Source organism: Nerophis ophidion, linkage group LG17 (genome assembly GCF_033978795.1).
Source record: "Nerophis ophidion isolate RoL-2023_Sa linkage group LG17, RoL_Noph_v1.0, whole genome shotgun sequence".
NCBI classification, from domain to species: Eukaryota; Metazoa; Chordata; class Actinopteri; order Syngnathiformes; family Syngnathidae; genus Nerophis; species Nerophis ophidion.
The window spans coordinates 48,606,964-48,632,871 of record NC_084627.1 but is presented as its reverse complement, the minus strand read 5'-3'; the positions used below and the strand labels follow the sequence as shown (position 1 = coordinate 48,632,871).

Here is a 25,908-nt window from a genome sequence, read left to right as displayed (position 1 = left end):
CTAGAAAAATCACAGGACGTAAGTGGCAAGGTCGTGACCTTCGATCCCTTAGGTGGTACTGCATCAAAAAAAGACCTCTGTGTGTAAAGGATATCACCACATGGGCTCTGGAGCACTTCAGAACACAACTGTCAGTAACTAAAGTAAATCACTGTATCTGTAAGTGCAAGTTAAAACTCTACTTTGCAAAGCGGAAGCCATTTATCAACAACACCCAGAAATGCCACCGGCTTCGCTGGGCCCGAACTCGTATGAAATGTTCTGAAGCAAAATGGAAAAGTCTTCTATGGTCTGACAAGTCCACATTTCAAAGTGTTTTTGGAAACTGTGGATGTCGTGTCCTCCTGACCAAAGAGGAAGAGAACCATCCGGACTTTTTTAGGTGCACATTTCAAAAGGCAGCATCTATTATGGTATGGGGGTGTATTAGTACCCAAGTCATGGGTAACTTACGCATCTGTGAAGGCACCATTAATGCTGAAAGGTATATACAGGTTTTGGAACAACATAAGCTGCCATCCAAGCAACGTTATCATGGAAGCCCCTGCTTATTTCAGTGAGACAATGCCAAGCCTTTTTCTGCGTGTGTGGCTTTGTATTAAAAGAGTGCGGGTACAACACTGGCCTGCCTGTAGTCCAGACCTGTCTCACATTGGAAATGTGTGGTGCATTATCAAGCGTAAAATAGCACAACGGCGACCCCGGACTGTTATTAAATTTAAGCTGTACATCAAGCAAGAATTGGGAAAGATTTCCACCGGAAAAGCCTCAAAAATTGGTCTCCTCAGTTCCCAAACATTTACAGAGTGTTGTCAAAAAGAAAGGCCATGTGACACAGTGGTAAAAATGGCCCTGTGCCAACTTTTTTTGCAATATGTTGCTGACATTAAATTCTAAGTTAAGGATTATTTGCAAAAAAAATAAAATAAGTTTCTCAGTTCGAACATTTAAAATCTTGTCTTTGTAGTCAATTCACTTGAATATAAGTTGAAAATGATTTGCAAATGATTGAATTCAGTTTGTATTTATGATTTACACAACGTGCTAACTTTGATGCTTTTAGGTTTTGTACAAGTGTGTGAGTTGGAAGGACACCAGTCTTGCTTTTATAAACACATGAACATAAAACCATATCTTTACACTAAAAGTATTCATAATCATCCAATTTGAATCATAGACGCAGCTCTCCTGCTTTGCCACCTGCACATTTTAATGAGACATCCAAATCTATTGATTCACCGAGAAGAGTAGACTAGCTTGACTCATTAAACGTGACGACCAACATTTAAAATTGCTGCAATGACTCACTGTTTTGTGATTTTCAAGACTCCAACCAAGGCTGAGAGTCATTAGGGTGGATAAAAACATAACAAATAATAAAACAGCTCCATGTTAGCAAAGCCTTGTGTGTGCTCTGTTTAACTATTTCGAGCAGCTTGTTTTAATATTAGTTAAGCAGAGATGCATTTATTTGCACCCATCAGGGCTGCAACTAACGACTATGTTGATGCTCGACACGTCATTGATTATCTAAACGATTAGACGACGGATCGGATTATGAAGCATAGCACATTCAGTAATAATTCTGCCCCCTGCTTTTAAATTCAGCTAAAGACATTTCCGACATGCGCTTACTCACAAAGATTCGACTAAGATGCGACTTTAAGGTTTTACTATTCCCATAAAAAATACTAAACGGTCTAGCTCTATCTAGGGGTGTAACAGTACACAAAAATTTCCGTTCGGTACGTACCTCAGTTTAGCGGTCACGGTTCGGTTCATTTTCGGTACGGTAAGAAAATAACAAAATATAAATGTTTTGGTTATTTATCTACCAAATTTGTAAACAATGGCATAACATACATATACACACAGGGTCCATTGCCAAGGTTAAAGTGGCCAAAATATATACAATAAAAACTAAATAGCCAGCTTGGCTAACTTGGCAGTAAGAGGATATATGGGCTTTTTGTTTTTCCACCATAGAAGTGGGTCAAAATCTAGTTTTTAATGCAATCCAGCAACCCCCTGCGACCTCGAACGGGACAAGCGGTCAAAAATGGATGGATGGATTGTCTTAAATCTGCTGCCATAAAAACATTTGTTATTGCTTCAGCCCTGCCTGACTCGCCAAGGAGAGGCTGCTTGAACGCGGTGGTGCCGCTTCAAAAGAGTTAGCATGTTTGACGAGTTGGCAGAAGCGTACCCTACTGCTGCTGAACAAACCTCCGTCCTTCATTGTTGTATCGCACCACGCTGCCAAAGTGTTCCCAAACGGGATATCATAAAGAGGCAGGAGGGTCTTCCAGCTCTGGCTTTTGAATGTTGTCCTAGCCCAGTCGATGCTAGCCTGCCGTGTGTTGTGCCTCGCTCTGCATTGTTTACACAACCTGCGGTGCGCTACTTAATATGTCCGTGTGGAAACTATTTCAGTACACCTCCTAACAGAACCGAAACGGTTCAATACAAATACACGTACCGTTACACCCCTAGCTCTATCCTATCTTGCTGATTGTATTGTACCATATGTCCCGGCAAGAAATCTGCGTTCAAAGAACTCCGGCTTATTAGGGATTCCGAGAGTCTAAAAAAAGTATGTGGGCTAAAGAGCGATTTTTATTCGGGCTCCAGTACTCTGGAATACTCTGTGTCCTGGGCATGACGTTAGAGTGCATGTGGCAGTGGAGGCTCCTCAATGGGGTCTTGGAACACTAGGAGCTTAACCCTTTCACTACTGTTACCCCAGGTGGCCCTTGGCAAAGGCCTAGTACCTGACTTCCCTCAACGATGCTGGAAGGTACATACAGGTTTGGGAGCAACATATCTTGCCATCCAAGCAACGTTATCATGGACGCCCCTGCTTATTATTGTATTTTATTTTGGTAGAAGGTGGCAACCCTAGATTTAACAAAATTGTATATTTAAAATGTTGAATTAATTGTATATATCAATTGTAACCACAAATGCTTTGCCCCTGTTAAGGGGTGAATCTACTTCCTTTTGTTTTCTTTCAAAATTGAACTTTACAGTACGGATAAGAACAATATTTTGTTGCATTAGAGCAATAAATAAAGATTGCTTGAAAATGGGTAAATACAAGAATGCTCCGTGGCCCTCCTGTCATATTGCTTCTCGTTCAAAAGGGGACCGAGTCATTTCCATTAAAATCGTTTTTTTTCTTTACAGAGTCGCTAATGACCTGTCATTAAAATATATTGACTTCCCCTTGAGAAGGTGGCGCGGGGATATCCATTACTTAGGTGTGCGCCTCACGGCAACATCAAGCATCAAACACCGCCTTTAATGCCATTACCAAGGTGAGCCACGCCTGCGTTCGACTTCTGCGTGCTTTTAATTCCTGGACAAAATGTCATCATCTGTGGTCTGGATTATTTTTTCATTTTCAATCTAAGACTCCGTCGGTTCCTGTTGTGCATCCTTGTTTGTTTTGGTTACCATGGTTACTTATTATTTCCACCTGCTTCTAATTAGTGTTCCTGAGCACTAATCAGAGGCATTATTTAAACCTGCCTTGCCCTCCAGTGAGGGCTGGAGTATTGTTTGCTGTATGCTGTGGACTGCATTTTTTTTTTTTGGAAGCTGAGAGCTATTCCCTGGATCCTGACTCGTGTCCCTGTTTGCTGTTTCCTGGTTTCTGGTTTCCTTGCCTTATTTTTTGAACATTAAAACCATGTTTTCATTTTCCAACTCTGCATCTTGGGGTTCGTCACCTACACCACCACTGCCTGACAGAATACTCCAGCCCTCACCGGAGGGCAGGGCAGGTTTAAATAATGCCTCTGATTAGTGCTCAGGCAGCAGGTGAGCGGGTGAACACTAATCGGAAGCAGATGGAAGTAATAAGTAACCATGGTGACCAAAACAAACACGGGTGCACAAAAAACAGGGACCGCAGGAGTCTTAGATTGAAAATAAAAAACATAATCCAGACCACGGATCGTGACACAAAAGACGTGAAACGTTGGCAGGCGCCAACGCCGGACAACTTACTTCGAGGATCGGGTTGTGTTTAAAATATAAAAAGCAGCGGCTGACCTTTTTTGAACCTGTAATCTTTATGGCTACTTGTGTGCTTTTTCAGCTCCAGCGTAATCTCTGCAGGATTTGTTAGCGATAATTCCCTGAAATAAAATAGCTGAAAGGCATGATCGAACATATGCTTTTTCCGACATAGCCATTTTGCTTCCTGCCGAGCATCTGCGAATCCCATATGTGTATTTGTGTGTGTGTCAAAGAATGACGGATAGGGGAAACATTTGTTTATTTATTTTATTTTTTTGTTGTTGTAGAATAATCTTTCATCATCCTTTGCAGATGGAAGGAACCGTGAAAGTATGCAGATGATTCGTCCCGGCTTGATTATACATCATCAATCATGTTCCTCCTGATGCTTTTTAAGAACTATGATCTTATGGGACTTTGTGCACAAACCCTGTTTCCATATGAGCTGAGAAATTGTGTTAAATGTAAATATAAACGGAATACAATGATTTGCAAATCCTTTTCAACCCATATTCAATTAAATGCACTGATTTCATTGGTAATCAATCATTGGTACTTTAACTTAACTTTAATATTAACATTGCTGTATGTATACTTTTGACCCAGCAGATTTGCTCACATTTTCAGTCGACCCATAATAAATTCATAAAAGAACCAAACTTCATGGATGTTGTTTTTCTGGACCAACAAGCACACTTATTAATACTCCAGGATTTTCCGTCCCTCCCAAAAACCTCCCGGGACAAATTTTCTCCCCAAAATCTCCCGAAATTCAGGCGGAGCTGGAGGCCACGCCCCCTCCAGCTCCATGCGGACCTGAGTGACGTGTCGACAGCCTGTTTTCACGTCCGCTTTCCCACAATATAAACAGAGAGCCTGCCCAATGACGTTATAACTGTAGAATTAACGAGGGCGAGTTCTTGGTTCCTTACGTGGATTTATTGTTAGGCCGTTTCCTTAACACACAACAACAGCAGTCACGTTTTCGTCTACCGTAAAGCAGTTTGTCTGCCGTAACTAGCAATGTTGTGACACTCTTAAACAGGACAATACTGCCATCTACTATACATGCATATTTGACAGTAACATCTACATCAGGGGTCACCAACCTTTTTGAAACCAAGAGCTACTTCTTGGGTACTGATTAATGCGAAGGGCTACCAGTTTGATACACACTTAAATAAATTGCCGGAAATAGCCAATTTTCTCAATTTACCTTTAACTCTATGTTATTATTAATGATTAATTATATTTATCTTTGTGGAAACACTGGTCATCTTAATGACCTTAGGTGGATTTATTGTTTGGCAGTTTCATTAACACACAACAACAGCAGTCACATTTTCGTCTACCGTAAAGCAGTTTGTCTACCGTAAACAGCAATGTTGTGACACTCTTAAACGGGACAATACTGCCATCTACTATACATGCATATTTGACGGTAACATCTACGGCAGGGGTCACCAACCTTTTTGAAACCAAGAGCTACTTCTTGGGTACTGATTATTGCTCATGCAAGGGCAACCAGTTTGATACACACTTAAATAAATTGCCAGAAATAGCCAATTTTCTCAATTTACCTTTAACTCTATGTTATTATTAATAATTAATGATATTTATCTTTGTGGAAACACTGGTCATCTTGATGACCTTACGTGGATTTATTGTTTGGCAGTTTCATTAACACACAACAACAGCAGTCACATAAAGCAGTTTGTCTGCCGTAAACAGCAATGTTGTGACACTCTTAAACAGGACAATACTGCCATCTACTATTTGCATATTTGAAACCAAGAGCTACTTCTTGTGTACTGATTAATGCGAAGGGCTACCAGTTTTATACACACTTAAATAAATTGCCAGAAATAGCCAATTTGCTCAATTTACCTTTAGCTCTATGTTATTATTAATAATTAATGATATTTTTCTTTGTGGAACCACTGGTCATCTTAATGATTTCTCACAATAAAGATATATTGTTGATGTTATGTTTTAAATAGGTTAAAATCCAATCTGAAGTTTTCTAGCTGTAAATATACTCCTCCCCTCTTAACCACGCCCCCACCTTCCAAACTTGGAGGTCTCAAAGTTGGCATGCGTGCCAACAAGTACGTGCTCCGATCACTTTATCACAAAAAAGTTGTAGAAAGGATTGGCAACTCAAGACAGCCGTGACATCACGTTCTTTACAAGTGTATGTAAACTTTTGACCACCAGCGTATTATCCTCATGCCACGAGGACGCAGACAACCCTCTCTTGCTTTTTTAAGAGGTCTGTTTTATTAGAAGCGACTGCCTTCATATTCAGTCCGAGGCGGCCTACCTGCAGCCTCGTGTGCTTTAATGAGCGCTCTATGCACTAATGCCTCCTCTAATGATATTCACAAAGGTGCAGAAGTCACCCTCTTAGATGTCACTCAAGCGCTTTGTCCCGACCACCTTTTACATCATCTACCTTCTGCCAGTGCTTCTGTTCTCCCGTAACTACCCTGGTTTCATGCTATAGTTCCGAATGAATCCAGGCTGCCTGTCCTTGACCTCGCCCTTCCATTATTTTTACACACAAGTTCAAATCCACTTACACCAGCGGTGCCCACACTTTTTCTGCAGGCGAGCTACTTTTCAATTGACTAACTCGAGGGGATCTACCTCATTTATATATATCATTTATATTTATTTATTTATGAAAGAGACGTTTTTGTAAACAAGTTAAATGTGTTTAATGATAATACAAGCATGTGTAACACATATAGATGTCTTTCTTTCACGAAGACAAGAATATAAGTTGGTGTATTACCTGATTCTGATGACTTGCATTGATTGGAATCAGACAGTAATGATGATAACGCCCACATTTTCAAATGGAGTTGAAAAAAAAAGGTTGTCCTTTCTGTACAATACCACATGAAAGTGGTTGGTTTTTGGCATCTAATTCATCCAGCTTCCATACACTTTACAAGAAAAACATTGGCGGCAAATTCCGTAGCTTGCTTGATTGACATTCACGGCACCCGAGGGTCTTGTGAGATGACGCTGGCTGCTGCCAGTTCATTATTATGAAAAAATGACAGAGAGGAAGGCGAGAAACACTTTTTATTTCAACAGACTTTCGCGCCGTCCCTTCCGTCAAAACTCTAAAGGCCGACTGCACATTTCCTATCTTCACAATAAAAGCCCCGCTTCATGCTGCCTGCGCTAACAAAATAAGAGTCTCGGAAAGCTGGCGTGCACAAGTGATGTGCACGCCAGCTTTCTGAGGGATCGCTTGTGCACGCCAGTTTTCCGAGACTCTGTATTTAGTTAGCGCAGGCAGCATGAAGCAGGGCTTTTATTGTGAAGATAGGAAATGTGCAGTCGGCCTTTAGAGTTTTGGCGGAAGGGACGGCGCGAGAGTCTGTTGAAATAAAAAGTGTTTCTCGCCTTCCTCTCGGTCATATTTTCATAATAATGATCTTGCAGCAGCCAGCGTCATCTCACAAGACCCTCCGGTACCGTGAATGTCATTTAAGTGACGTCTTGGTGAAGATTGATGATCACTCATTTTTAGGTCTATTTTTTTAAAAGCCTGGCTGGAGATGGACTGACACACCCCCCCGCGGTCGACTGGTAGCTCGCGATCGACGTAATGGGCACCCCTGCCCTACACTGAGTTTTCTGGTATACAAATACAGTAAGGTGTCAATTCTCAACATAGCAAACAACAATGTGAACCAGCAAGTTGCGAAAAAGACTTGCAGCTTTTCAGGGATGCCAAAGAGTAAAACAGAAGAGGGAGAGAAACCCTGCAACCAGTCTGAGCCAGTCCTATTAGTCTCCAATTATCTTGGGGATGATGGCACTGGCTGCCAACTTACAGCCATTTCAACACTTGCTACAAAACAATGAATTGAATTTGTGCCACTTTTTCGAAGACTGCACACAAGTTTTGCAAGAATGTTGTCATAACGACAATGTACGCACACAGCAAACTGTGGTTTTGTTTTGTTTTTCTATCTTTTCGGATTCCCCTTGATATCAACAGCTCCCTGCAAGTGAAGTGGAATGCTGTAGGACAGGGGTGTCCAAAGCTAATCGTTCACCAGCCCACCACACATTCTGCAAAAATGGCAAAATTGATAGTATTGGGAAAATGGCTGGGGAGAGGAAAGTCTGGGCTTCTGTCCCCACAACCCTGACCTCGGATAAGCCGAAGAATGGCTGGTACACTTATCAAATATAAAAAACTAGCTGTGACTAATCCCGGTTATGAGTACCTACAGACAGAATGAGATTATCCGTAACAAATAGTAGTGACATAATTTCCGAGATGAAATCCCAGATCGGTTTAGCCCTCGGGTCGTGTCTGGCAAGCTATTGGCACTTTTCAAAGACGTCCTGGGACGTTCTCTGTGGCTAACTTTGACGCAGCTCCTTTAGCAGCAGACTATCAAAGACAGTCAATGCTGGCGATTCTGGTGGCTGATAAGGTTGGATTTGCGATGTTTTTTTTCCCCTTCCCTGCGGTAAGTTTCCAGGACAATCGGCGTGTAAAGTTTTCCTCTAAACCTCAAAAAGTCGCAAAAACTGTTAGCTCAAGGAAGGTTTATGACAACAAGGCATACAGGGAAGACAGGAGCATCTCATTTGCTCACCCTTACCGACCTACGCCACAGTAACCAATCAATCAGTCAAAAGTTTATTGATATAACCCTTAATCAGGAGTGTCTCAAAGGGCTGCACAAGCCACAACGACATCCTGGGCTCAGATCCCACATCAGGGCAAGAAAAAACTCAACCCAGTGGGCACAATTAGAAACCTCGGAGCGGACCGCAGATGTGGGGACCCCCTCCTGGGTGACCGGTACAATGGATGTCAAGTGGATCTAGTTAATACCGTAAGAGTCCAGTCCTTAGTGGGGCCAGCAGGGGATCATCTTGAATGGACACAAGTCAGAAGCGCAGAGACGTCCCCGACTGAGGCACAGAGTAGTGGTCCACCCCAGGTCTCAAATTTGAACAGCTAATGGTAAGCTTTTGTCGTTGGAGCATTTTTTTCTTGTTCGTTTTTAACGTTTACTAGTATCGGATGTAACGGTAAACAGTATAATTATAAACCGTGGTAAAATTCAGAACGGTTAGCACCAGCGTTTAATTTTTTTAATTAGCAAAAAAACATTGTTTATTAATAAATTTTAGGCGACATGGCTCATTTCCTGGAAGCACAGTAGCCCCTGAAGACGTGAAGTGAAGTGAATTATATTTATATAGCGCTTTTCTCTAGTGATTCAAAGCACTTTACATAGTGAAACCCAATATCTAAGTTACATTTTAAACCAGTGTGGGTGGCACTGGGAGCAGGTGGGTAAAGTGTCTTGCCCAAGGACACAACGGCAGTGACTAGGATGGCGGAAGCGGGAATCGAACCTGCAACCCTCAAGTTGCTGGCACGGGCACTCTACCAACCGAGCTAAACCGCCAAAGATGACGCATGAAACGACAGAATGAGATTTTGTCTTCAGAGTAAACAGACAAAAGTCTAAAGTTAAGAGTATTTTAGAGTTGTAAAGCATGCAGAGGATTGTCCGCCCATTACTAGAAAATGCAGTAAAAGGCGGTTTAGCTCGGTTGGTAGAGTGGCCGTGCCAGCAACTTGAGGGTTGCAGGTTCAATTCCCGCTTCTGCCAACCTAGTCACTGCCGTTGTGTCCTTGGGCAAGACACTTTACCCACCTGCTCCCAGTGCCACCCACACTGCTTTAAATGTAACTTAGATATTGGGTTTCACTATGTAAAGCGCTATGAGTCACTAGAGAAAAGCGCTATATAAATATAATTCACTTCACTTCACTTCAAAAATAAGTCAAAAAAGTGTTGCCGAAGGCTTGGGTCCGCCTTTGTAGTTCGTTCAGGGGTGTCAAACTCAAATACAGAGTGGGCCAAAATTTAAAACTGAACAAAGCCGTGGGCCAAGGTTGAACAAATTAACCTTTTAATAGGGGACCCAAACAAGTTTTGCAAGGAATATTGAACAAGCAAGGCTTAAATAGGGCAGCACGGTGATACAGGGGTTAGTGCGTCCTGAGTAGTCCTGGATTCAATCCCGGGCTCGGGATCTTTCTGTGTGGAGTGTGCATGTTCTCCCCGTGACTGCGTGGGTTCCCTCCGTGTTCTCCGGCTTTCTCCCATGGATCAGGCAGAGCTTATATAACATAATAGTGCAAAATCAACTTTCAAAAAACAAACGAAAAAACATCAATGGTATATTAAATAAAACGTAATTAAAAAAAAATGAATGCCTCTTTTCTTTTTGTAGCCTTCTGAGGTAAGTATCAACATTAACTTTTTTCCGCAGGCTAATAAATTCCATCCATCATCCATCCATCATCTTCCGCTTATCCGAGGTCGGGTCGCGGGGGCAACAGCCTAAGCAGGGAAACCCAGACTTCCCTCTCCCCAGCCACTTCGTCTAGCTCTTCCCGGGGGATCCCGAGGCGTTCCCAGGCCAGCCGGGAGACATAGTCTTCCCAACGTGTCCTGGGTCTTCCCCGTGGCCTCCTACCGGTTGGACGTGCCCTAAACACCTCCCTAGGGAGGCGTTCGGGTGGCATCCTGACCAGATGCCCGAACCACCTCATCTGGCTCCTCTCGATGTGAAGGAGCAGCGGCTTTACTTTGAGTTCCTCCCGGATGGCAGAGCTTCTCACCCTATCTCTAAGGGAGAGCCCCGCCAAACGGCGGAGGAAACTCATTTCGGCCGCTTGTACCCGTGATCTTATCCTTTCGGTCATGACCCAAAGCTCATGACCATTCGAAAATAAAATAAAATTAGGTGGGCGGGGTTTGGTGGTAGCGGGGGGTGTATATTGTAGCATTCCGGAATAGTTAGTGCTGCATGGGGTTCTTGGTATTTCTTCTGTTGTGTTTATGTTGTGTTACGGTGCGTGTGTTGTTTGATGTGGGTTCACAGTGTGGCGCATATTTGTAACAATGTTAAAGTTGTCTATAGGGCCACCCTCTGTGTGACCTGTATGGCTGTTGAACAAGTATGTGTGTGTGAAAGCCGCATATATTATGTGCCTTGGCCAGCATGCTGTTTATATGGAGGAAAAGAGGACGTTCCCAATATTGTTGTCCGGGTGGAAATCGGGAGAATGGTTGCCCAGGGAGATTTTCGGGAAAGGCACTAAACTTGGGGAGTTTCCCGGGAAAATTGGGAGGGTTGGCAAGTATGAGTATTAGCGGTGAATGTTTTGTTACCGGCGGGCCAGCTCTAATGTTGATTTGATATTGGCTGAAGGGCCAAATTAAATTAAGCGGCGAGCCAAATTTGGCCCACGGGCCAGAGTTTGACACCCATGCCGTAGTTCAGGGGTGGGCAACCCAAAATGTTGAAAGTAGAGGTGTCTGATAATGGCTTTATTTTTCTTGCCGATATCCGATATTGTCCAACTCTTGATTACCGATTCTGATATCAACCGATGCCGATATATACAGTGGTGGAATGAACACATTATTATGCCTAATTTTGTTGTGATGCCGCCGCTGGATGCATTAAACAATGTAACAAGGTTTTCCAAAATAAATCAACTCAAGTCATGGAAAAAAAATGCCAACATGGCACTGCCATATTTATTATTGAAGTCACAAAGTGCATTATTTTTTTTTAAACATGCCTGAAAACAGCAGCTTGGAATTTGGGACACGCTCTCCCTGAGGGAGCATGAGGAGGTTGAGGTGGGGGTGGGGCGTGTATATCGTAGCGTCCCGGAAGAGTTAGTGCTGCAAGTGTCAGGCTTGTCCCTGACAGTTTGACTATGTTTTAGTTTTTTTTCCTCTGCATGTGTGTGTAGTGTTTCCTGTCAGCGCTCTTATTTTGTTGTTTTCCTGTCTTTCTCCCTGAGTGCTGTGTCCCCTCAGCTGCGGCTGGTTGGCACCTGGCCACACTTGCCGTAGTTTATAAGCATCTTCTTTTTATGTGGCATTCATCCTCCGCTGTTGCTATTTCTATTATATCCATCCATCCATCCATTTTCTACCGCTTATTCCCATCCATCAATCAAATTTGCGCAAGTCCGCCACTGTATTCTGTGACGTTAGGCTTCTGCTTTTTCACTATCTTCTGGTTATGGGGCATTCAGTATGTCAAATATAAAGTAGTGTAAAGTTCTAACTTATATCTCGTTATGGAAGCGCTAAAACTTAACAGTTTAGTGAGTTAACATTATTCACCCAAGGAACTTTAGTTATTAGAGAGCTCCGGTCGGACGTTTTTTTCACGGGACACGTTGTTATTGCACTAGTGAGCCACGGATTGTTTTTGATCGAAGTAAAGTCTGAATGTCATTAAAAGAGTTAGCTCCATTTTTCACACTTCTTCCACTCTCGTCCTTGCACGCTACACGGCTACAACAAAGATGACGGAGAAACGTGGGAGGAAGCGTTTGTACGCCGAGACACGGTTCGCACACAGAGTCATATTCGGTCGACCCACGACGGCTTGTCAATCACTATTTGGAGAGTTTCAAGAAGACGTGGAAGTAAAGAAAAGTGACTGAAAGGAAGCAGTGTTTTTCACGGCCGTTTCTTGTCTGAGGTTTTATTGTGTTTGACAAGCATGTCAAAACAACTGGTTTGCGAGCAAATGTCAGAGAAATTCGGATGATTTTAAAGTTCATGTTTGAGGATGACAGTGTGCATCTTTTCATGTCAAACCTTTTCTATTTACAGTCGTGGTCAAAAGTTTACATACACTTGTAAAGAACGTGACGTCATGGCTGTCTTGAGTTTCCACTCATTTCTACAAGTCTTGTTTTTTTGTGCTAAAGTGATTGGAGCACATACTTGTTGGTCACAAAAAAACAGTTGTGAAGTTGGGGTTTATTATGGATTTATTATGGCTCTACTGAAAATGTGAGAAAATGTGCTGGGTCAAAAGTATACATACAGCAATGTTAATATTTGCTTACACGTCCCTTGGCAAGAGTCACTGCAATAAGGTGCTTTTGGTAGCCATCCACAAGTTTCTGGTTGAATTGTTCACCACAGAACTTTCCTCCAGAAGGGCTCCAGTACTCTGGAATGCCCTCCCGGTAACAGTTCGAGATGCTACCTCAGTAGAAGCATTTAAGTCTCACCTTAAAACTCATCTGTATACTCTAGCCTTTAAATAGACCTCCTTTTTAGACCAGTTGATCTGCCGCTTCTTTTCTTTTTTCTCCTATGTCCCCCCATCCCTTTGTAGAGGGGGTCCGGTCCGATGACCATGGATGAAGTACTGGCTGTCCAGAGTCGAGACCCAGGATGGACCGCTCGCCTGTGTATCGGTTGGGGACATCTCTACGCTGATGATCCGACTCCGCTTGAGATGGTTTCCTGTGGACGGGACTCTCGCTGCTATCTTGGATCCGCTTTGAACTGAACTCTCGCGGCTGTGTTGGAGCCACTATGGATTGAACTTTCACAGTATCATGTTAGACCCGCTCGACATCCATTGCTTTCGGTCCCCTAGAGGGGGGGGGTTGCCCACATCTGAGGTCCTCTCCAAGGTTTCTCATAGCCATCATTGTCACCGGCGTCCCATTGGGTGTGAGTTTTCCGTGCCCTTATGTAGGTTATTCCGAGGATGTCGTAGTCGTAATGATTTGTGCAGTCCTTTGAGACATTTGTGATTTAGGGCTATATAAATAAACATTGATTGATTATCTTTGTCCATGTGATGTTAGATGAAACAAAAATTGATCTGTTTGGCCACAATACCCAGCAATATGTCTGGAGGATAGAAAGTGAGACCTTTAATCCCAGCAACATCACACCTACCCTCAAGCATGGTGGTGGTAGTAATATGATCTGGGCCTGTTTTGCTGCCAATGGAACTGGTGCTTTACAGAGACTAAATGGGACAATGAAAAATGAGGATTGGGTGTTCCAACAGAACAATAACCCCAAAAACACGTCATAAGTGGTAAAGGAATGGCTGAATCAGGCTAGAGCAGGGGTCGGGAACCTTTTTGGCTGAGAGAGCCAATAAGCCAAATATTTTAAAATGTATTTCTGTAAGAGCCATATAATATTTTTTTTAACCCTGAACACAACTAAACGCTTGCATTTTTAAGTAAGACCAACATTTCTAGAGTATAATAGGTCTCTTATTCTTTGTAATAACATTGTTATTCTGAAGCTAACTGTGGAGGGGGCGTGGCCTGTGGGCCTGCAGTGAACTGGGGTGTGCCAGGACCGGCCTTGAAATCAGCGACAGGTGCGTAGACGGCCAACCTGGGCCTTGTTATCTAATCACCTGTCGCTCTGTTATAAGCAGCAGCCAGGAGGATAGACGGGGTTGGGGCTGGAGCCAGAGCGCGAGCGAAAACGAAAGAGAAAAATACAATTGCTGGAAAGCAACTGAGAGACTAATTGAAAAATAAAACAATAATGTAACCCTGAAACAGGCTCTCATGTCGGTGCTTGGTGGTCTAAAGAACCCCCAGGGGGGCAAGCCCAACACTAACCAATAATAAATAAATAAGTTCTTACCATTAACGCAACTTCTTGAACAGGTGCGGTAGAAAAAGGATGGATGGCTTAAAAATGCATGAGAATGTTTTATATTTTGAACATTATTTTTAACACTGTGATAACAAGTGGAATTATTCATTATTTATCGTGTTAAGCAATGTCAGCTCAGATTTATCCGAGAGCCAGATGCAGCCATCAAAAGAGCCACATCTGGCTCTAGAGCCATAGGTTCCCTACCCCTGCCCTAGGGCATACTATAAATGTATTGTAAGCATTTTTTTGTTTAGCATCTGACCCAGAAATGACCAGACAGGCTCAATCCTAGACCTGCAGAGGGCAGGACTAGACATCGTCTAAGATCTAATATGCGGTTTGCATCAAAGAACATCTGTTATATGCTTTAGAGGTTAACAAAATAATCATGAAAATCAATTCTTAATTGGACTGGCAGCCGGTACAAAGAGGCGAGCACAGAGCTGATCTTGTCATGCCTCTGAAAGCTCGTATCGAGTCGACTTATGGTGGTGGTTTTCAACCTTTTCTGAGCCCGGGCACATTTTCTTTCATTGAAAAATTCCCAGCAGAAAACATTAAAAACTTAAAGGCCTGCTGAGACCCACTACTAGCGACCACGCAGTCTGATAGTTTATATATCTATGATGAAATATTAACATTGCAACACATGCCAATACGGCCTTTGTAGTTTAATAAATTGCAATTTTGCGGGCTTCACGGTGGCAGAGGGGTTAGTGCGTCTGCCTCACAATACGAAGGTCCTGCAGTCCTGGGTTCAAATCCAGGCTCGGGATCTTTCTGTGTGGAGTTTGCATGTTCTCCCCGTGAATGCGTGGGTTCCCTCCGGGTACTCCGGCTTCCTCCCACTTCCAAAGACATGCACCTGGGGATAGGTTGATTGGCAACACTAAATTGGCCCTAGTGTGTGAATGTTGTCTGTCTATCTGTGTTGGCCCTGCGATGAGGTGGCGACTTGTCCAGGGTGTACCCCGCCTTCCGCCCGATTGTAGCTGAGATAGGCGCCAGCGCCCCCCGCAACCCCAAAAGGGAATAAGCGGTAGAAAATGGATGGATGGAAATTTTGCGTGGAAATATCATGCTAAAACGTTGCGGTATGATGACACCTGCGTGTGACGTCACGCATTGTAGAGGACATTTTGTTCCAGCACCGTTCACAGCTATAAGCCGTCTGCTTTCATCAAATAACCCCACAGTATTCTGGACATCTGTGTTGCTGAATCTTTTGCAATTTTTTTTAATGAATAATGGAGACATCAAAGAAGAAAGCTGTAGGTGGGAAGCGGTGTATTTCGGCCGCCTTTAGCAACACAAACACAGTCAATCAATCAATCAATGTTTATTTATATAGCCCCAAATCACAAATGTCTCAAAGGACTGCACAAATCATTACGACTACAATATCCTCGGAAGAACCCACAAAAGGGCAAGGAAAACTCACACCCAGTGGGCAGGGAGAATTCACATCCAGTGGGACGCCAGTGACAATGCTGACTATGAGAAACCTTGGAGAGGACCTCAGATGTGGGCAACCCCCACCCCTTCTAGGGGACCGAAAGCAATGGATGTCGAGCGGGTCTAACATGATACTGTGAAAGTTCAATCCATAGTGGCTCCAACACAGCCGCGAGAGTTCAGTTCAAAGCGGATCCAAGACAGCAGCGAGAGTCCCGTCCACAGGAAACCATCTCAAGTGGAGGCGGATCAGCAGCGTAGAGATGTCCCCAACCGATACACAGGCGAGCGGGTCCATCCTGGGTCCCGACGAGCGGTCCATCCTGGGTCTCGACTCTGGACAGCCAGTACTTCATCCATGGTCATCGGACCGGACCCCCTCCACAAGGGAGGGGGGGACATAGGAGAAAGAAAAGAAGCGGCAGATCAACTGGTCTAAAAAGGAGGTCTATTTAAAGGCTAGAGTATACAGATGAGTTTTAAGGTGAGACTTAAATGCTTCCACAGCCGGTGTTTCATTGTTTACATTCCCGGAAGATGACGATGAAGCTTTACTATGGAACAGAGCGGTCAAGCGAACACGGTTGGATTGGACCACACACACAAAGTAAAGTGTATTATGCAGCGATCATTTCGAAAGATCGTGTTTCGAAGAGGGTCCCTTGTGAAAGGCAGAGACGGGCATCACCACCACCCATCGACAGGTGTAGAAGAAAGGTGCAGGGCCGACCTTCAGGTTGTACAGGTATGACCATATAATCTCACTAAAACACTAGTAACACAATAAGCAGATAAGGGATTTTCCAGAATTATCCTAGTAAATTTGTCTAATAACATCTGAATCGATCCCACTGTATAGTCTTTTTTTTTCTTCTAGTCTTTCACTCTAACTTTCCTCATCCACAGATTTTTCTACCTTGCTCAAATTAATGGGAAAATTGTGGCTTTCTCGGTCCGAATCGCTCTTGCTGCTGGTGGCCATGATTGTAAACAATGTTCAGATGTGAGGAGCTCCACAACCCGTGACGTCACGCGCACATCGTCTGCTACTTCCGGTACAGGCAAGTCTTTATTAGCCACCAAAAGTTGCAAACTTTATTGTCGATGTTTTTTACTAAATCCTTTCAGCAAAAATATGGCAATATGGCGAAATGATGAAGTATGACACATAGAATGGACCTGCTATCCCCGTTTAAATAAGATCATCTCATTTCAGTAGGTCTTTTACTTTAACTAACTAACATGTGTGTAAACAATATCGTCGTCCTTAAATGAAAGAACCTTTTGGGGACATCGAGGTTGTTTTATCTAAAAGTTAAGTAATGTGCTTAATGCGATGCCACTAGCACAGAAATAAGTTGGCATGAATAAAAAAACACCGGCTTTCAAAATATGCTAATATATTCTTAAGGGGCACTGTGACCCCCCCCCCTACCTGCTCCACCTGACATTTCAAGAACCTTCTGGATGCTGAGGGGCCATCAGAAGGTCATCTATTGCCCATAGTTGGGGACCAAAGTGGCCGGAGCCAAGGTTGGGAATACTTATTTAAGTAGTTGTTTTATTCATTTTCCCACAAAGGATACGGCGAACTAAGAATTTGAATCAGGTGAAAGATGTGTGGGATGTGATTTGGGTCATTTTGTACTTGTTTTTTTTTTTTTCATTTCTACAATCCCTTCAGTGTCGCCTCTCTTCTAGCAAAGCAGGTCTCAAGATGACACAGACCATGAAGCCTGAGTGTGTCGCTTGTTGTTAATGAAGAACATCTCAGTCAGATGCAACATGTAATCATCAAGTACAAACCCCGTTTCCATATGAGCTGAGAAATAGTGTTAGATGTAAATATAAACAGAATACAATGATTTGCAAATCCTTTTCAACCCATATTCAGTTGAATATGCTACAAAGACAACATATTTCATGTTCAAACTCATAAACATTGTTTTTTTTTGCAAATAATCACTATAGAATCTAATAAAGTTGAGGGATGCTCATCAAACACTTATTTGGAACATCCCACAGGTGTGCAGGCTAATTGGGAACAGGTGGGTGCCATGATTGGGTATAAAAACAGCTTCCCAAAAAAATGCTCAGTCTTTCACAAGAAAGGATGGGGCGAGGTACACCCCTTTGTCCACAACTGCGTGAGCAAATAGTCAAACAGTTTAAGAACAACCTTTCTCAAAGTGCAATTGCAAGAAATTTAGGGATTTCAACATCTACGCTCCATAATATCATCAAAAGGTTCAGAGAATCCGGAGAAATCACTCCACGTAAGCGGCATGGCCGGAAACCAACATTGAATGACCGTGACCTTCCATCCCTCAGACGTATCAAAAACCGACATCAATCTCTAAAGGATATCACCACATGGGCTCAGGAACACTTCAGAAAACCACTGTCACTAAATACAGTTTGTGGCTACATCTGTAAGTGCAAGTTAAAGCTCTACTATACAAAGCGAAAGCCATTTATCAACAACATCCAGAAACGCCGCCGGCTTCTCTGGGCCCGAGATCATCTAAGATGGACTGATGCAAAGTGGAAAAGTGTTCTGTGGTCTGACGAGTCCACATTTCAAATTGTTTTTTGGTAATATTCGACATTGTGTCATCCGGACCAAAGGGGAAGCGAACCATCCAGACTGTTATCGACGCAAAGTTGAAAAGCCAGCATGTGTGATGGTATGGGGGTGCATTAGTGCCCAAGGCATGGGTAACTTACACATCTGTGAAGGCACCATTAATGCTGAAAGGTACATACAGGTTTTGGAACAACATATGCTGCCATCTAAGCGCCATCTTTTCATGGACGCCCCTGCTTATTTCAGCAAGACGATGCCAAGCCACGTTCAGCACGTGTTACAACAGTGTAGCTTCGTAAAAAAAAGAGTGCGGGTACTTTCCTGGCCCGCCTGCATGGAAAATGTGTGGCGCATTATGAAGCGGAAAATAGGACAGCGGAGACCCCGGACTGTTGAATGACTGAAGCTCTACATAAAACAAGAATGGGAAAGAATTCCACTTTCAATGTTGGATCCGTGACTCAAATCTCCACATATTATTGTTTCTTTTTCCATCTTTGCTCTCATTCTCAGTTTGATCTGTTTATTTCCCGTTTAGTCCATCACCATGGTTACGTATTAGTTTCAGCTGTTACTCCCGGTTCCTGCACACCTGTTCTCTGCTAATTACCTTCCCTTTATAAGCCTTCCTCTTTTCATTCTTCTGCCTGGGACTCTAATTTGCGTCAGGTATGTTTTTTCTCGCTAGCTCATTAGCTAAGCCACTTTATTGTCATCTTTAGCTCTCATGCTAACCATCTTTGTTTTTACTCTTTGTGCCATCGTGCCAAGTCTTAGTTCTTTATATTTCCTAGCTTTCACGCTAACGTCTTTTGTTTCCCTTTTTATTAGCTCCAGTGTTTTTGTTCAGAGCTTACTTTTTGTTCATAAAATTTGTGAGATCCTCCCTTTGTTGTGTTCTTTGTTTGACACATCCTCGAGGGAATCGAACCCGGTACCACGATGCCGAACCGGCGTAACATCCAAAGCTACAACAATTAGTTTCCTCAGTTCCCAAACGTTTATTGAGCGTTGTTAAAAGAAAAGGTGATGTAACACAGTGGTGAACATGCCCTTTCCCAACTACTTTGGCACGTCTTGCAGCCATGAAATTCTAAGTTAATTATTATTTGAACAAAAAAAAAACAGTTTATGAGTTTGAACATCAAATATCTTGTCTTTGGAGTGCATTTAATTGAATATGTTTTGCAGCATAGGTTGCTGCTGCAAACTTCACTGCACCAGCGAGAGCGTCTGCTATTAAACCGAGGGGGAGAAGAAAAAGCCCGGGCTCGCCATGATTCCCCCTATAGGACTTTGCTGTTCCTCCGCTCGTAAATCGCATCTCGAGTTCCTCCAGCTGCAGCGTGCAGCTTCATGTGCGGCTCTAGCTGCTATTGATGCGCCTTGCAACCCCACTCCGGGTCAATATATCACGCCGCCTTGCAAGTAATGGCGTGGCAACACCAGCCAACTTGATCATCGGTACGGCTGGGCGTGTATTATTACTGCCAATAATGTCTACTTGCACGCACACACCAACAAACCAGTTATGCAACTATTCATCTATTTTCACACACTTTTTTTTTTTTATTCATGCAACACTCCAGCGAGCGTTCCTTGATTATGTGAATGCATGACAGCGCCTGCGATGAAATGAATAAAGTTTGGCTTCACCAACGCACTCCGACTGGGTGGTTTTTGTTGGGATGTGTGTTCCTATCACATTATCCACCCCTTTTTTTTTTGTGTGCGTCTGCCTCACAATACGAAGGTCCTGCAGTCCTGGGTTCAAATCCGGGCTCGGGATCTTTCTGTGTGGAGTTTGCATGTTCTCCCCGTGAATGCGTGGGTTCCCTCCGGGTACTCAAAGACATGCACCTGGGGATAGGCCCCTCCCACCTCCAAAGACATGCACTTGGAAATAGGCCCCTCCCACCTCCAAAGACATGCACCTGGGAATAGGCCCCTCCCACCTCCAAAGACATGCACTTGGAGATAGGCCCCTCCCACCTCCAAAGACATGTACCTGGGGATAGGCCCTTCCCACCTCCAAAGACATGCACTTGGAAATAGGCCCCTCCCACCTCCAAAGACATGCACTTGGAGATAGGCCCCTCCCACCTCCAAAGACATGCAGCTGGGGATAGGCCCCTCCCACCTCCAAAGACATGCACCTGGGGATAGGCCCCTCCCACCTCCAAAGACATGCACCTGGGGATAGGCCCCTCCCACCTCCAAAGACATGCACCTGGGGATAGGCCCCTCCCACCTCCAAAGACATGCAGTTAGAGATAGGCCCCTCCCACCTCCAAAGACATGCAACTGGGGATAGGCTCCTCCCACCTCCAAAGACATGCACCTGGGGATAGGCCCCTCCCACCTCCAAAGACATGCACCTGGGGATAGGCCCCTCCCACCTCCAAAGACATGCACCTGGGGATAGGCCCCTCCCACCTCCAAAGACATGCACCTGGGGATAGGCCCCTCCCACCTCCAAAGACATGCACCTGGGGATAGGCCCCTCCCACCTCCAAAGACATGCACCTGGGGATAGGCCCCTCCCACTTCCAAAGACATGCACCTGGGGATAGGCCCCTCCCACCTCCAAAGACATGCACCTGGGGATAGGTTGATTGGCAACACTAAATGGTCCCTAGTGTGTGAATGTGAGTGTGAATGTTGTCTGTCTATCTGTGTTGGCCCTGCGATGAGGTGGCGACTTGTCCAGGGTGTACCCCGCCTTCCGCCCGATTGTAGCTGAGATAGGCGCCAGCGCCCCCCACGACCCCAAAAGGGAATAAGCGGTAGAAAATGGATGGATGAATGCCTCTTTTCGGCGGTGGGGTTGAGGTGGACAGGGTTTGGTGATAGCGGGGGGGCTGCAAGGTGTTCTGGGTATTTGTTCTGTTGTGTTTATGTTGGGTTACGGGGCAGATGTTCTCCCCAAATGTGTCATTCTTGTTTGGTGTGGGTTCACAGTGTGGCGCATATTTGTAACAGTGTTAAAGTTGTTTATACGGCCACCCTCAGTGTGACCTGTATGGCTGTTGACCAAGTATGCCTTCATTCACTTGTGTGTGTGTGTAAGCCGCATGTATTATGTGACGCTGTTTCTATAGAGGAAAAGCGGACGTGGAGACAGGTTGTAGAGAACACCAAAGGCAGTGCCTTTAAAGCCCACCCCAAATATTGTTGTCCGGGATGAAATTCGGGAGGGGGGCACTGAACTTCGGGAGTCTCCCTGGAAAATCGGGAGGGTTGGCAAGTAAGAGTGTTAGCGGTGAATGCGGTGTTACAGCGGCGGGCCAGCTCTAATGTTCATTTGATATTGCCTAAAGGGCCAAGTGAAATTACACGGCGGGCCAAATTTGGCCCGCGGGCCAGAGTTTGACGCCCATGTTATAGCACATTTAAACAGCAAAATGTTTCCAAAGTGTTGCACAACAATATTAAAAACAACATTCAAATAGCTCCACCAATGACTGAATAAAAAAAAATAATAATAATAATAAATAAATACATATAAAACCAATATAAAACAATATAATATAATAATAATACATGATATATATACATATAATAAAAATAATATAATATTTCAAGTTATCATTGCATATGGGGCGGCGTAGCTCGGTCGGTAGAGTGGCCGTGCCAGCAACTTGAGGGTTGCAGGTTCGATTCCCGCTTCCGACATCCTAGTCACTGCCGTTGTGTCCTTGGGCAAGACACTTTACCCACCTGCTCCCAGTGCCACCCATCACTGGTTTAAATGTAACTTAGATATTGGGTCTCACTATGTAAAGCGCTTTGAGTCACTAGAGAAAAGCGCTATATAAATATAATTCACTTCACATATATGTATTGTTGCATTTGTCATTAATGTTATTAATTATTACAAATAGTGCTATTATTGTTATGATCCACCACCCGGATCATATTTTATTTTGGGTTTTGAGCCTTTTTGGGTTTTCTGCTTGATTTTGGACTCTTCCGATCCCTAATTTTGCTCTTCCTTGTTTGTTCCGTTACCATGGTTTCATGTTCGTTCCACCTGCTACTTGTTTTTGACGCACACCAGATTTCTGATTGCTGCCATTATTTAAGCCTGCCTTCTACCTCAGTTCTTCCTAGATCTTTTGTTTGCTGTAAGCAAAACTCCCGTTGGTATTTCTTAAATCTTGTCTCTTAAATCTTTTGGACTCTCTGACTCCATGCTAGTTTAGCTTAGCTTCCGGTGCGTAGGCACACACTTTCTTTTGCCCTTTTGTACCGGTGTTATTTTATTTTTGTATTAAACCAAGCTCTTACCTGTAATTCTCGTCCGATCTGGTCCTCTTGCATCTTGGGGTGACATAACTACCACCACGATGCGAGCACCGCGTGACAATTTATGTTGGTATTTGTAGTGCAATAATGTTCATTGTTATTTCGGTATGATTATTTATTAACTGCTTCTTTGCTATCACTTTTACCGTCGTAATTGTTCGCATACTATTTGTCGATATTGTAAGCATTCCAAAAAGCGGTTATGGTTATGTTAGATCCACTGCGGATTGGACTTTCACAATATCATGTTAGTTGCCCACATTTGCGGTCCTCTCCAAGGTTTCTCATAGTCATCATTGTCACTGTCACCGACTTTCCACTGGGTGTGAGTTTTTCCTTGCCCTTATATGAGCCCTACCGAGGATGTTGTTGTGGTTTGTGCAGCCCTTTGAGACGCTGGTGATTTAGGGCTATATAAATAAACATTGATTGATTGATATATTGTTTTTGTTGATGTCATCTCTCTGCCCCCCCCCCTCTTTTTTTCTCTCTCTCTCTCTTTCCATCCCCTTCCTGCTCCGGCCCGGCTGCACCAAATCATAATATAAACCCATTTAATAAAGTCAAACACAAATACGGCAACAAAAGAACTATCCCACACTTCTCCATTGCCCACATATGCGGTCCTCTCCAAGGTTTCTCATAGTCACTGTCACCTACACCACTGGGGTGAGTTTTTCCTTGCCCTTGTCTGGGCTCTACTGAGGACGTCGTTGTGGTTTGTGCAGCCCTTTGAGACGCTTGTGATTTAGGGCTGTATAAATAAACATTGATTGATTAATATATATATATATATAATAAAAATAAGATAATATTTCAAGTTATCATTGCATATATGTAGTGTTGCATTCGTCATTATTGTTATTAATCATTATCAATAGTGTTATTTATGTTGATATTTGTAGTGCAATAATCTTCATTGTCATTTCCATCCATCCATCCATTTTCTACCGCTTATTCCCTTTTTGGCGCCTATCTCAGCTACAATCGGGCGGAAGGCGGCGTACACCCCGGACAAGTCGCCACCTCATCGCAGATTGTCATTTCGAATATGATTATTTATTAACTGCTTCTTTGCTATCACTTTTCCCATCATATTTGTACACATCCTATTTGTTGATGTTGTTATATTGTTGTTGTTGTTGTGTTTGCTGTTCTTGTTGATGTCATTTCTCCCCCCCCCCCCCCCCCCTTTTTTTTTTCTCTCTCTTTCCATCCCTTTCCTGCTCCGGCCCGGCTGCACCAAATCATAATATAAACCCATTTAATAAAGTCAAACACAAATAAGGCAACAAGAGAAGTATCCTGCACTTCTCTCTTTTTTTTTTTTATTAATTTGTACAGGTAATAATATTTGCCTGAGAAGCTGGACAGGACAAAAAATAAATAATAATGCACGGGTTTGCAAAAAATGACGGATGAAGTCTGTGGTCAAAAATGCATTGATCATTCTTCTTTAGGATGCATCGTGATTGAAACATGCACAAGGTGGAAATATGACAAAAAACTCACCCATCTCTGCAGATCTGTTCAGTCCAACCTACAGGTTTTCTGTAATTTCACAGGATCCTGGTAGACATGTCCACGGACAGGTACCGTCCTAATCCACAAGCGCACCTGCCCTCCCCCCCGGTTTCCTCTCCTCTAGTCCGGCTTCAATCGCTCCCGTCGAGCCGAGCACTTCCAGGAGGATTTTTTTTTTTTTTAATTCGATGATATTTCAAAACTCCCCGTCCTGGTTTTTGCTGCAAAAACACCCAAGTTGGCGCCCCAGAGAACCCCCCGCTGCGGCAGGCGCAGTCTCCTCCGAGTGCGCCATCAACGCGCGTCAAGAGCCAAGACCTACAAAAAAAAGACCCCGTCAGGGAAGAAGTTTACCTCGGCAGGATGCGATGTTCCCCCTGCAAGAAAGCAGCATTTAGATGCATCTTCCCCAGCAGCTCGCTGGCGTCTACACACCAAAAAAGAGGGGGGGTGGGGGGGATACTCAGTCCGCACCACGCGTGGCGCGCACCGCAGCGGCCGAGGAACGCGTCGCTTTTCCGGGAGTAAACGGCAAAAAACTGGGGGGAAATACTCCGATATCCAAATATCCGCTGCAAGTTCGGCGTTAACGCGCGCGTCTGCATGCCCCAGCCACTTGGATTTTTTTTTTTTTTAATCAGACGGGATCCGAATGCCCTCTTCTGGCGGCGGTGCGACCCGCCAGCGCGTCCGTGGGAAGCGGATTCAAACCCCTCACAGACAGTCTTCAAAAAATGCCACACACACACACACACACTCTCAAACACACACACACATGAAAATCAAACATATGCAAACAGATTAAAGATATGGTTTGCTGGGAGTTTTTTTTTCTTTCATCCCTCTAATACAGGGGTAGGCAACCCAAGATGTTGAAAGAGCCAAATTGGACCAAAAATACAAAAACAAATCTGTCTGGAGCCGCTAAAAAAATTAAAGGCCTACTTAAATGAGATTTTCTTATTTAAAGGGGAACATTATCACCAGACATATGTAAGCGTCAATATATGCCTTGATGTGAAGTGAGTTATATTTATATAGCGCTTTTTTCTAGTGTTTGCTTCATGCTCTTGTCACGTCTCTTGTCTTCTAGTCCATGCTAAGTATTCAGCTACAAGTGCGATCGGCACCTTGTTCCTTCACCATGTTATCCATTTTTTGTACTTCTTTGAGTTTGTGTTCAAGTCCTGTCCAGAGTGATTCATTTGCATCCCGGGGGAACAAATCAAACATATGCAAACAGATTAAAGACATGGTTTGCTGGGAGTTTTTTTTTTTTTTTTTATCCCTCTAATGCAGGGGTAGGCAACCCAAAATGTTGAAAGAGCCAAATTGGACCAAAAATACAAAAACAAATCTGTCTGGAGCCGCTAAAAAAATTAAAGGCCTACTTAAATGAGATGTTCTTATTTAAAGGGGAACATTATCACCAGACCTATGTAAGCGTCAATATATACCTTGATGTGAAGTGAATTATACTTATATAGC

General features: G+C 43.6%; 1 protein-coding gene across 2 annotated transcripts in view; it reads right to left on the bottom strand.

Moving 5' to 3' along the window:
• LOC133536506 (leucine-rich repeat transmembrane neuronal protein 4) overlaps nucleotides 1-25,121 on the bottom strand; it is a 268,946-nt gene extending 243,825 nt beyond the window's left edge. For both annotated transcript variants that reach the window (XM_061877087.1, XM_061877088.1), the window contains exon 1: nucleotides 24,409-25,121. In XM_061877087.1, coding sequence (XP_061733071.1) covers nucleotides 24,409-24,412 — 4 coding nt within the window. In that variant the 5' untranslated portion in view covers nucleotides 24,413-25,121. The remainder of the gene's footprint in view (nucleotides 1-24,408) is intronic.
• Between the last annotated feature and the right edge of the window lie 787 nt (nucleotides 25,122-25,908).